This window comes from Pipistrellus hanaki (assembly GCF_964339955.1).
Source record: "Pipistrellus hanaki genome assembly, chromosome: 8".
NCBI classification, from domain to species: domain Eukaryota; kingdom Metazoa; phylum Chordata; class Mammalia; order Chiroptera; family Vespertilionidae; genus Pipistrellus; species Pipistrellus hanaki.
In genome coordinates, this window is record NC_140510.1 from 51,523,496 (window position 1) to 51,537,592 (window position 14,097).

At 39.4% G+C, this 14,097-nt stretch overlaps 1 protein-coding gene across 1 annotated transcript in view; it reads right to left on the reverse strand.

Moving 5' to 3' along the window:
• Window positions 1-13,589, reverse strand: part of CWC22 (CWC22 spliceosome associated protein homolog) — a 46,860-nt gene extending 33,271 nt beyond the window's left edge. Inside the window, exons 1-3 of the mRNA XM_084892587.1 lie at window positions 13,402-13,589; window positions 3,333-3,470; window positions 293-360 (exon numbers count right to left, since the gene is read on the reverse strand). Coding sequence (XP_084748713.1) covers window positions 293-360; window positions 3,333-3,359 — 95 coding nt within the window. The 5' untranslated portion in view covers window positions 3,360-3,470; window positions 13,402-13,589. The remainder of the gene's footprint in view (window positions 1-292; window positions 361-3,332; window positions 3,471-13,401) is intronic.
• Window positions 13,590-14,097: the final 508 nt, after the last annotated feature.

Genomic DNA, 14,097 nt, shown 5'->3' on the forward strand with positions numbered 1-14,097 from the left:
ACACTTATCTTGTAAATGACTTCATTTGCTTAGTCTATTATCTATTCATTCTACTTAGTACTGGAGATATTGAAGTTCTTCCCTCTTACCTAAAAAATTACTTAAAATCTAGATTTATTTACTAGAAAGACCTAGATCATTCAAGAATGATTAGTCCTCAAGTCCACTCAATATTCTTTATAAAACTATAAAAAAGAAGTTGTCCGCTCTAAAATTAGGAAACTAAGAGTTAAGTAATTTCTTAAACTTATAAAACACTTAAATTGAATTCAGAACACATAAAACTGTTCACCTGTCTTCTGGAGAGTAGGTCCTCTGATATGAACTGTTGTTTTCCCTTCTGTCATGACCTGAAGAATGCTTTCAAAAAAAAAAAAAAAAAGAAGAAGAAGAAGGGAGGAAGCATTTTAAAAAGTATGTTAACTCATAGCTAATGAAATACATATCTCAGAAAATTGGAAATGCTTTAGAAATTACTTCAAAAATATTTTTTTAAAGTATGTTTTCACTATGGAGCAAATACCCTTTAAACCAAAAAATTCAAGATAGATGAAATATTTCTCACATGCCATCTTGTTAATATTTTATTCCTATATATAAGTTATAAAAATATAGGATACCATTTTTATGAAAGCTTCTCCTGGTGGAAAATAAGATGAAAGCTTTCTTTTGGTGAAAAACATGACTAAGGGCCAGAGGTTTTCTAGCAAGAGCTCACTTTTGTGGTTATGCCCAACACTTACTACTGCACTGACCTTCTTATTTCCTATGGCTTATAATAATCACAACTTTAGTCCAGGTTAATGAATCTAGATAAAATAAATGGTTAGAAGAAACAAACTCTAGTATATTTACAAAATTCATTCCTTTGTGTTTTCAGAAAACATCATTTGAGTGTCTGATATGTATGGCACTACATTAGGCTATAAGGATTTGAAATATGTAGCTCATGTGTCAAATCCTTTGAAAACTAACAGACATACAAATAACTTTAATAAACATGAGATTGAAGAGACATGTCACATGACAGAGATATGAACCATCCAGATTAAGAACATGTATACTAATTTAAAAATCCAAATATGTTTAAGAAGCCAAAATACTTATAAATAGGTAAATTTTTATATCATTGATCAACATCCATATTGATAAGGTTTTTAAAAAGAACTAAAATAATTTTAATTAACCTAACTATAAGAAAAGAAAAACAGTATGTTTTTTAAAGTATCTTAATCTAGAAATCTAAGAAAAGTAAATCGAATAATGTAACTTGTTCTGCATACTTACATGTTTGCCTTCTTGATAGGAAAAAGATATATATAAAAATAGAAAATTACTTCATAGAAATGTAAACAAGTGCTCAAACTTCCTATTTATGATTAGCTAATTAACAGAAGTTGGAGTCTAACATTATCATAAGTAAATTGCCAGTCTCATTAACTATTGAAGGAAGCATTTAAACCAGATTAATCTTTGTAAGTAAATAAACGTGTGATCAAATCTGTAATTTACAGTAGCCATAGTCAGGCTGTTATTTTATACTCAGTGCAACCATCTAAAACCCTTTTTCTAATGCATACAAGAAAGTTTTTAAATTATTTCGCTTAGCAACACAATGAAGTAGAAATGTTCAACATCTATAATAAAAAGGTAATATACTAATTAGACCAGATGTTTTCCGGAAATCATTCTGGACATCCTTCCTGATGAAGCCGGGGCCTGAGGGAAGCCAGGCCGGGTCCCGGGTGCTGGAGGGAAGCCGGTGTCAGCAGCCAGGGGGAAAGAAGGCCTACCCTTGCAGGAATTTTCATGCATTGGGCCTCTAGTATATATATAGGTTTGAAAACCTGACATCAAGATCTTAAGCCAAATATGGAACACAAGACTCATTCAAGTCATGGTAACATCAAATATAGTATTTACTGACATTTATTTTATGACATAGGCCTTCCTGCATAGATACTATGGAGAATACAAAAGAAAACCCCTCAAGGAATTTATTATCTTGTGGGAGAGAGATGGTTATAAAGACTTCCACAATTAAACATATCAGATTATATGTTCCTGAGAGAGAGAAAGGAGAGAAGGAGGAGGAGGGGGAAAAAGAGGAGAGAGGAAAAGAAAGAGACACTAATACTGCAAAGTTTACTTTTTCCTTTACAAGGCACTGTAATTATTTTGATTACATTAGGGAGATGGCCTCAATTCTGTGCTAATGATTTTTAACACTTCTCCATAACATCTGTTGTGAGAAAGAGGGAGAAACCAAAAATACTGAAGTCGTGAATCAGGATTTCATAAATATGATCACGTTAATGGTTGATTGGCACAAGTAGTAAGTGCGAACAGGAGATCTTGATTAGGGCACAACCACCACGGTACAGAATGCTGAGGGATGACAGTGAGTAAGGAGACCTGAACTAGGCTTTAGTAGGTGAACAGGATTTCACTATGTGAAAAATCATTTGGGGTAAAATCCAAATAATAATAACCAGAATTTCCCAATTTACTTTATCATAGAGTTTAGATTATAAGTCAGAGCAATAGTTGAAAATAACATTGTCAAAATTAGCTTTAAAAATTATTCATTTAGCAAAACAAATATGGTACACCAAGCAGCCACTCTTACCACATACCAGGGCTTATACCAATGCCTGCTGTTAAGAAGGTCACAGTCTACTGGTTCTCTTTAAAGAAAGTTTATGGATACAGAGCTCATGGAGGTGAGGAAGGGAGAAGTGGATAGATTTATAATCAAATAAAAATACACTTTCCCCTTTAATACTCTGAGACCCAGGAAGTGATATGCCTACTTTTATGGTTGGGGGTCACCACAACATGAGGAACTGTATTAAAGGGTTGCGGCCTTAGAGAGGTTGAGAACCACTGCCTTATTTCTTTTCTTCATAGCATAGTTGAGCACTTAACACTCTAACAGATCATGTAATTTACTTATGTTTTAAGTTTATGATTTATTTTGTCTCATAATGAACTATGCAACAAAAGGCTCACTTGTAGACAGATATGCAGGAACTACGACCATTGGGCATCATAGTTCATTTCATGTGCATTAAAAATTTCCTGCCCTATTATTTTTTATCATGTGCCCACTGACATTCACTTTCTTGATTCATGCATACACACCCCATACGTTCTCTCAACTGTCCTTTTGAACACTATTACTCCCACCTGACCAAGTATATACATTTGAAATTGTGTTAGATGTATGCACAATGTCACTTTACTGTCTGAATTACATACATGCATTTTTGTTTAAAGGATAGGTAATTGACTACATGTTGTTTTTTTAATTACAAGTTTCAAACACTTACTTTTATCTGTGCCACACTACTTTTCATTTTCTGTTGCCAGTTGATCCTATCAATCAGACTCCTTAAGCTGGTCCAAATAACAAGTACCAATGGTATGAATTCTCTGACAGTTTACTTTTTTCTGTCTGCAAGGATTACCTATAAAATATACCAAAGAAAGCTTTGTTAACTTTGACCAATTTATTTTTCGTAGTCAGTAGGCATAGATATAACCAATAATAAGGCAGAGATATAACCAATAATAAAAAAAATCCGTCGATAGCTCTATATAATAATGTATTAAGAACACATATTATTAGCAAAGATTCTGAACAAGAGAGCAAATAATAAAAAGGGTATATTAAATGCAATAAGGTATTTTATTCTTATGACTAAGAAGAAAAAAGTTAATTTAAAAACTAATGTCAGATAACTTTATTCAACTTGTTCTCAATGAAGGAGACATATCTACATCATAAGATAGTATTGTGACATAATTAAAAAAAAACACATACAAAAAAACAAGTGAACAGAGAAAACAATTATAAAATATCCAATGTTCTTGTAATAATGATCAGTCAGAGATAAATATACTCTGCACGGAAATATAAGATGCTATAATAATGACTAGCATAATCAAGTCTGAAAGGCAAAGGGCTGCAGATATATGCACTTATGAGAATTATGTATTTGTTCAGAATAAACCTAGTCATCAACATTAAAAGCTAAAATTAAATTTCACTATCCATCTGTTAAACACATTTTAGGAATTTTTGAAAAATGCTAAATTGATAGTTACGTTTCCAAGTATTTTACTGGAGTTACATATATAAGTGACTTAGGGTTTATGAGAATTGCATATTTAAGTGATTTACAGTATGGTGCACAGCACAGAATTACAAAAACAATATGAAATAGAAAATATGTTTAAGGTAAAGAATATAGAGAAAGAACTGTTCTCAGTACCAAAAAAACTGAATACAACTAGGAAAAATATTAATTTTAATGCAAAAAATTATTACATATTATTAAGTACAACTTCTTTTTAAAGATGAAAGTCAGAAAAGTTATGATATGAAATGAAGGAGACATATCTACATAAACTTAAATCATAAACTTAAAACGTAAGTAATCATTTAATGCTCTAAGCTATAATAGTTAGTGATGGACCATAATTAAAAACCTAGACTGAGGACAGGCAATTAAGTGTTCTTTTCATTAGACCATGTACACAAATAACCTTGACACTATAAAGTGACATAGAGCTGCTACCATTTAATACAGATGGGGATGTACACGATCACTAAGTCCAGGAAAGTTTCTATTACAATGGTTAGCATGGTATCAATCTTAGCAAGTGCAAATTACATAAGATACTTTATAAACTTATCAATTTATAAAATATAATTTCAACCTAAAGCACATAACTATTGTGCAAAATTTAGCATTTTCTTCTGATATTCCTCTTGGATCTTAAACCTTATCTCTCTTCTCAACCTACCAACACATAATAAATAAAATAAAAAAGCAACTTTCTATTTCAAATTTACCTTACTTATTTAAATTTAGTAAGTGTCATTTCCTCTTTCTACCCTTCAATCATCATCACCAAATAAAATTCTGGCAATCAAGTATACCATGTCCCAAAATGTAAGTATGAAATGGAAATTTTGTAAGGTAGACACTGGTACTGCAGTTCTAACAACAACAAAATGTTTAAAGTACTATCACCATCCAGATTTATATAAATTTCCCTCTAGGGAAATTCTTGGAGTTCAACATGTACATGCTTGATACTTGGTCTAATTGGAAATTCTTGCAACGAGAGCAATTTATCCAGAGTTTATAGCTCTCACTGCTCTTTTTAGCACCACTATGAGGATTTTATGATGAATTATTAAATTTTCCTCTCCTTGTCACAAGTAAGCAACTCAGCAAAATCACACCTGCTTTCCTTAGCAAGGAGGAGATTTTATAAGGACACAAAGTTTAAAAATGATGACAATTTTACATCAGAAGGCAAAATATTTAATAACATATTTAAGGACTTTAAGTGAAAATGAAACTATAAATTCTGCAATTATCTCAAAAATTCAGAAAATGCAAAAATATTCAACCAATGGCCAAAATGCACTGTTTTCTCTATTATTTCTCAACAACATTTCTACTATCATCCCTTATAAGTCCTCAACCTAGGTTAGAGGACTCCTAAGGAAATTGTTCAAAAGGGAATGGATTCCCTTTCGTTTGCTCTTCTGCATTCTACACAGTAACAGCCGACTGGACAAATCTCAGATATTTTAACAGTTAAAAAAATAAAAATAAATCCATAAATCATAGTTGTCCAGTGGGAAGAATGGTAATATTAATCAATATTCAAAATAAAATGTAGTTTAAATCTGTTCTAAATGCAAAAAAATAGAATAAAATAAAATAAAAATTGGGGGACGGGGGGAGAGAATGGAGTCCTGAGAAAAATCCTCAAATAGGATCCAAGCCCCTGCCCCTCCAGTGATTTTTCCTTCTGAGGGAACAGACAGTAGCAGTAGACTGGCCACAGTTCTTAAGCATTAATTCTGTCCCCATCGGTACTGAAGGAAAACCCCTTTGTTTAAGAAAACCATTCTATTTTCTTTCTTGCTATTTTTTAAATATATATACACTAGAGGTCCAGGGCACAAAGTTTGTGCACGGATAGGGTCCCTAGCAGCTGCCAGCAGGGGTCTCCCTTCCCTGGCTGCCAGTTGGGGCCTTCCTTCGTTCCACACCACCCCCTGGTGGTCAGCACACGTCATAGTGAGCGATCGAACTCCCCATCTCCCGGTCAAACTTGTATATTTTGTATATTAGGCTTTTATATTTATAGATATTAGAGAAAAGTCTACCCATGATATACCACATAAAGGAAAGTGATGTAATTTGATTTTAGCATAGTTCCCAATTTCAGGAAAATAAAAATGCCAACATACTCCTATCTCTTTCAGAAAATGTCACCAGGTACAAGGTGACATCCCTTATCTGCAATTTTGAAATCTGAAAATAGATTTTCCTTTTTAAGCTTGTAAACTCAATTTGCAACAACTCCTGATATGCACCAACTTTAGACTTCATGAGACTCTCATTTGATGTGCAGCAGAAATATTAATGTGCTTGATTGGAGGACTCTGCCAGGACCCCAAAATGGCAATTACTTAACATATCTGCACTAAAACCTGCACTAAAATTTCTTCTCGAAAATCTGAAAAATTCTGATTGTTAAAACATGACTTCAAGAATTACAATAAGTCGAAAGAGTTTGGCTCAGTGCATACAGCATGGGCCTGTGGACTGAAAGGTCCCAGGTTCAATTCCAGTCAAGGGCATGTACCTTGGTTGCAGGCACATCCCCGGTAGGGGGTGTGCAGGAGGTGTCTGGTTGATGTTCTCTCTCATCAATGTTTCTAACTATCTCTTTCCCTTCCTCTCTGTAAAAAATAAAATACATTAAAAAAAAAAAAAGAATTACAATAAAAAGTTGCATACCTGTACTCACTATTGTTTTTTCTTAGACATTGCACACTCATAACCATTTCAATGACTGAATATTCCTATGTTCAAGTACAAGGCTGGAAGCTGTGCAGACAGTATCTGTATACTGTTGGGATTTTGTAAGTGAAGAGGAATCCTATCTAATAAAAAGGGAATATGCTAACTGACTGCCACACCCTCAAATATGACAGTGCCCACAGCCACAGATGGTGGTGCCCAGTCCCCTCAGTCCCACTGGGCCGACAGGCATGTGGCATGGCCGCATACCTGCCTCCAGAGTCCCCCAGTTCCCTCAGTCCTCCAGCCCCTCAGGGCTGGCCCCAGGCACAGGCAAGCCTCAGATGTCGGCTGCCCAGGCACCCAGGGCCAGCCCAAGGCACAGGCAAGCCTCAGATGGCAGCTACCCAGCCGCCCAGGTCTGCCTGAGGCTCAGGTAACCAGGGCCAGCCAAAGTTTGTGCTGCCGGCAGTGGCAGCAGCAGAGGTGTGATGGTGCGTCGCCTTCCCCTGAGGGCTCCTGGACTATGAGAGGAGGCAGGCTGGACTGAGGGCCTCCCCAATTTCCCCCCCCCCCCCCCCCCAGTTCAGTGCATTAATTTTCATTCACTGGGCCTCTAGTAAACAATATAAAAGCCTTTGACTTGTCTCTGGTCTGTGACTCTATATATAGAGGAGTCCACACCAATTTGGGGACATCTCATGATAGATTCCGATGAGTTAAAACAACAACAGAAACAAACAACAGAAACAAACAAAAAACAGAGTCTAAAAGTTATTACTTTTTAATGAACTCAGTGATACCCATATTCATACTAAAAAGAACTCACTATAAACTGGGAATAGCTATTCATTCATTTCCTTCATCATTAAGCCCATCCATATGGGCTGGTATTTAAGTAATGAAAGAAATCAAAGTTAGTGATGTGATCATTTTGACATGCTACTTAAAATGTTTTAATAGTTTATTAACTTTTAGAGAGAGAGGAAAGGAGAGGGGGAGAGGGCGAGAAACATCTACGGTATGTGAGAACATAACATTGACTGACTGCTCCTGCAGGCCTCCTGCCAGGAATTGAACCAGCAACCTTTCAGTGTACTGGACAATGAAGCCCAACCAACTAAGCTACATTGTCCTAGACACTATTTAAAGTTAAAAAAAAAAAAAAAATTATTTTGCTGTTACCCTGTTTCCCCGAAAATAAGACAGTGTCTTATATTATTTTTTGCTCCCAAAGATGCGCTAGGTCTTATTTTCAGGGGATGTCTTATTTTTCCATGAAGAAGAATACGGTACACATTTATTGTTAAATGAAAATAAAGGAAATTTATTACCTGTATATGGTACAGTAGTACGGTAGTTGTCAACACAAACCAGACAAACTGTGAATCCTACAGTATCAAGAATTTACTCATTTATTCAGTGACAATCATGTCATCATCTTCTGGAACATCATCATAACAATCCAATTCCTGAATTTCCTGGTGAATTTCTTGTGACTCCATTTCTTTCAGAATCAGTGGACCAAATCTCTCATGTTTAGCCTAGGGGGGCCTTATTTTCGGGGGATGCCTTATATTTCACTCAGAAGGAAACCTGTAAGTAGGTCTTATTTTTGGAGGATGTCTTATTTTCGGTGATACACGGTACATAGGAACACCCTTTAACATATTCTATGCTCCTTTTCACCAGAATATAGGCTCTATGAGAGCAGGAATTTTTAATTTTTGTTTCAAAATTTCTATCAGCTATTTCTTGATTTATAGTATTGATTTACCATTGAGGTGTTTTAATATTCTACATGTTGAACTTATTATTGCATTTATGAGGTGAGTTCCCTTTACCCTCTCCACTCTCTAGTCCCATACTCTTTATCTTTCCTTGAACAGCCAATTTATTTTTTTATAAGTCTACACTTGATGCCTCCAATCTTAACCACCCATTAACTTCACCCATTAACTCCACTTATCCGCCAAAACCAGGTTTTCTATTCTCACTACAAAGGACTTATCCAGGTTACATGACCTCTTTGTTGCTAAACCCACGGACCATTTCTTTTATCTGCCATTGCTCTATAATTTGGTCTGCGAAGCTCCTCTTACTGAAGTTCTTACTTACAGGGACACTGGGTTCACCTGGTTTTCCTCCTTTCTCCATTATTCTGTCCACCCCTCTAACATTTACTTCTCTGTAGCGGTTAGTCTTTGCTCATGGATTTTTGTCTTGTTTTGTTCATTGCCATATTCCCAACATAGAAAGCTCTCAATACTTATTTGTTAAGTGAACAGTCATTATCTTTTCTCCATAGTCCCACTGGAAAAACATCTTACCTCCACACCTTTAATTAACATTTATAAAAACCATTCTTGCCCTGGCCCATGTGGCTCAGTTGGTTGAGCATCATCCCATGCACCAAAAGGTTGCTGGTTCGATTCCCAGTCAGGGCACATACCCAGCTTTCGGGTTCAATCCCCAGTCGGGATGTGCACAGCTTTCAAAGTGGGCTTTCTAAGTATTTAATTCAAGAACCATTTAGCAAACCACATTCCAAGAAAATTTGGAGGTGAGAGACTCCAGAGATTTATGAGGTAGCCCCTAGACACACAGCACTATGTTCCACTACAGAGCCTCCTGTCACCAGCTGTCCTGATAAACTAATTCAGGGAAAAACAGTCAAGGTAGCTATTCAGGTGGAAGTGCTGAACTATGCCCTAGCCTATTACATTTATGAATTAGGTTCCTAGTCAAGTTAAACATAAATCTCCAAAGGGTCTCTCCTTCCCATTAGCTAACCTGTTCTATATGACAGGAACACATGTCTGTAGGCCAAAACAGCCATTATGATCTTTTTAGTATTTCTTCACTGGGAAAAACAAATTAGCTTGGTTGCAAATGGCAAAGGCTTGCTTTAATCCATTGCTTCCTCCTGATGTATTATTTTTGAAGAGAATGCTTTGAAAGTTTGCCCTTTGTTGTAGGCATTGAAATGTCGCTTCCAATGTCCACTTAGGAACTACATATACTGAGATAAAATATTTAGGCTATCGGTTTAGTAAATCTGGAGGCCTTCTTGTACCACCACCCTTCCATGCTAAGATTTGAACTGAAAAGTAGAGAAATATAAATAAGCCCACAAAGTTATCAGTGGGATAAGCTCTATTACCAATAATCATTTTTTCTTAAACTAGCTCTAGGCTAGCCATGACTTATACCAAGTTAGGGATAGACCAAGTAGTACAAAATTTAGACTAAATAAAAGTGGGCAATAAAGAGAATAATGTTCAAATTAAGGCATGCGCTTTATAAATACACTAGAGGCCCGGTGCACAAAATTCTTGCATGGGAAGGTGTGTCCCTCAGCCCAGCCTGCATCCTCTCCAATCTGGGATCCCTCTCACAATCCAGGACTGCTGGCTCCAAACTGCTCACCTGCTGCCTTCCTGATTGTACCTAACTGCTTCTGCCTGCCAGCATAATCACCCTCTAACAATTCCCCTGCCAACCTGATTGATGCCTAGCTGCTCCCCTGCCAGCCTGATTGCCTCTAACTGCCCTCCCCTGCAGGCCTGCCCCCCCCCCCCAACTGCTCTACCCTGCAGGCCTAGCTCCCCCCACAACTGCCATTCCCTGCAGGCCCAGTCGCCCCCACTTCCCTCCTCTGCCAACCTGATCACCCCTAACTGCCCTCCCCTGCAGGCTTGATTGCCCCCAACTGCCCTCCCTTACAGGCCTGGTCCCTCCCAACTGCCCATCTTGTGTGTTGGACTGATGGTCAATCTGCATATTATTCTTTTATTAGATAGGATGAGGCCTGGTGCACAGATGGGGCCTGAAGGATGGCCTGGATGAGGAGCCTGTGGTGGTTTGCAGGCCGGCCACGCCGCCCGGCGACCCAAGCATAGGCCTTGGTATCTGGGATTTATTTATCTTCTATAATTGAAACTTTTAGCCTTGAGCAAAGGCCAAGCAGGCTAGGAAGCTTGGCTTCCTCCATCGCCAGAGGCAACCAATGCCTCCTGCTCTCTCCAGCTCTGTGACTGCCGCCATTTTTGTTGGGATTTATTTACCTTCTACAATTGAAACTTTGTAGCCTTGAGTGGAGTCCAGGGCCAGCCATGGCAGGCAGAAAGCTTGGCTTCCTCCATTCCCAGGGAAACCCAAGCCTCCTGCTCGCTTCATGGCCACAGCCTTCTTGGTTAATTTTGCATACTCACTCCTGATTGGCTGGTGGGTGTGGCTTATGGGTTTAGTGGATGTACAGTCAATTTGCATATTACTCTTTTATTAGATAGGATAATGTTTCACTGTGTACTACAGCAACTGTAGACCACTTGGCAGTGCACAATCACCAGTTGGGAGAGTTAACCACTCACAATTCAAGAGCTCAGAAAACTGACAGAGCTCTGGCTGGTTTAGGAAAGACAGTTAAGTAGTCCAGGAAGTGTCAGAATTTCAGAAATGATAGGACTAAACTAGTCAAAGTGGGGAAGCACAGGAGGCATAACAGGGATATACTGGTTGGCTATAGATGAAGTACTTTGAAACATTTCATAGGGAAGGCAGCAAACCTAATTCTGGGGGTGGGATGGACCACAGCAGATCCCCAGATGAGCTAGACCAGTGGCTCTCAAACTGGCATGAGAATCACATGGATGGTTTGGTAAAAAAAGAGATCGAAAGATCTCCCTCCACCCCCCGCCTCTCCATTCCCCAGTTTCTAAATCAGCAGGTCTGGGCTAAAGCCCAACAATTTACATTACTAACAAGTTCCAAGAAGAGGCTAGTGCTGCTGATTCAGGAGAGCACATTTTCTGGACCTCTGGGCCTCTTGGCTTCTGAAGTTTCAGAGCTCCAGTTAAATGAAGTGGGAAAGGCTCCATAAAAGTGGCATGGCCACATACAAGTGGAAGGGCAACATTCAAAACCAAAGAACAAGAACCGAGACAGCGAATTCATCAACTATGTTATAGTAGTAACAATAATACAACAGCTAGTCGAAACCGGTTTGGCTCAGTGGATAAGAGCGCCGGCCTGCGGACCAAAAGGTCCCGGGTTCGATTCCAGTCAAGGGCATGTACATTGGTTGCGGGCACATCCCCAGTAGGGGGTGTGCAGGAGGCAGCTGGTCGATGTATCTCTCTCATCGATGTTTCTAGCTCTCTATCTCTCCCTTCCTTTCTGTGAAAAATCAATAAAATATATATTTTTAAAAATAATATAACAGCTAAAACTGTGCACAATGCCTTCCTTATATAAATTATTTTTCTTTATCCTCAGAACAACCAACCCACTGAGGTAGGTTATCACTATTAACCACAATTTTAAAATGAGGATGCTGAGACGAAAGAAGTTAGTAACCTGTCCCAAGAGAGAGACTTAATACATGCTAAAGACAGACCGAAATCTTTGCCTTTCTGCTGGTCCCCCAGCACCAGCACAAGCCAGTCTCCTCCTCCTGCAGATGCTGCCTGTGACAATGCTTCTTTTGATCAAAATCACGCTTTTTAATGGCAATTCTAAATTTGCTCTTCCATGGTTAAGCAATTTTTGAGGTTAACTCTCCAGTTCACAGGCAATCCTAAAATAGGACAAGTTAAAGAGGAGGCAGGTGAACTGGTCTTCAGAAGCCCAAGTTTGCTTGTTTATCTATTTGTTATTTCTAGTCTGGGTACCTATACATGTAAAAGAAATTCTCACCACACTTGTAATCACCAAAGTCTTGCATCTGAAATAGTCTTTTCCCAATTTTTCCCTTCTTCTTTTATCTCAAGAAACTGTTGTGCGGTTTATGTGAAAACAGGTCTACTGGTGCTGCAGTTAGACTCGGTGAAATTGACAATTGTTTTCCTGTTTCATGCAAGTGCACTGTAGGATCCTGGGCGCCCGGAAAGGGGGTGACAAGTTTGGAGGCGGATCACCTTACAGAAGGAAAAGGGATGACGGAGGAAGTGCAACACATACGAGGAACAAAGAGACCCCTCGGAGTAAACGCCGAGAACAACCATCCCTTACGGGGCACACGTATGACAAAGACACGACTAATGGCATTTTAGAGAAGCAGTCATGAACGTTACGACGGAGAGTGGAACTTTCGCTATTTGTTAATGAACTACACTTCATTAATCCCGCTTCCACCGACTGCAGCCCGAGAGAGAGGGGCCTCGAGCCCAAACGACTCGAGATGTCCTCAGTGATTCGCGGCCGAAACACAGCCCACACGGAAGGAGAAGCAGCGCGGACGCAGGGTTTCGGCAACAAAGACCCTGCGGAGACATGGTACCCACACTCGCGCTAGGAGGCCGGGCCCCTCCGCGCAGGCGGCCGGGATGCACGCTCGCCCCTGGCCCACCCGCTCAGGCTCCGCCCGGCGGCTCTCCCCCTCCACCTCGCGGGCCAGGCCGCCGCAGGGCGGGAAGACGGCCGCGCGCGCCCCGGCGCCGCCCGCAGCCGCCCCGGCAAACCCGCACCCACCCCGGGGCCCGCTCCTCTTCCCACCCGGCCCGGCAGCCCACCACCCCCACTCTGGTTAGCCGCCGGTGGCGAGTCTACCGAGTTAGATAATTACCTGGAACTCCACCGCGCCGCCATTGCACCGGAAGTACGTCACTTCCCCTTCCCGGCAGCAGAGTAAGAGGAAAAAAGAACGTGAACTACATAAAAAAAAAACTGAGGCTACATTGGCTTTGATACGTTATCCTAGTGTGTTAATTTAAAAACCGTAACAGAGCAGTCTATCCGGTCCCGCTGTTCCCTTCCCCAGAAGGCGACAAAAGAGAAGTTGACACACAAACTACAAAACCCAGCATCCACCGCCTGGGTGGGTGGAAATGACGTAAGCAGCTGTAGTCTAGGCTCTGGATGCCGCAATGTGCGACGGGAATTGTAGTTCTTCCGGGTAAGCGCCAGAGAGCATATTCAGGTGGCTCATGGGAAACCTGGTAGGGAATTGGACTTGGCAAAATCTGCTTTAAAACTTTTTCTTCTCGGTTGCAAAAAGTTAACCCTAGTAGTCTTTCCCGTGAAAATATTAAAAAGAGCAGACACCCTTTTTCATACTTTTTCGATAATTAGACCAATAAGCTAAGCAAAAATAAATGTTATTAAGTGGTTACATGCGTACTAAATTACAAGATTTTAAACTCAAATGAACGGGAAAATATTGTACCATAGACAAAATGCAGTAATGAGGAGAAGCTAATTCTATAGAAAGAAGATGATGCCTCTATTTTAGGTCCTTCAGGAAGCTAACGGTGGATAGAGT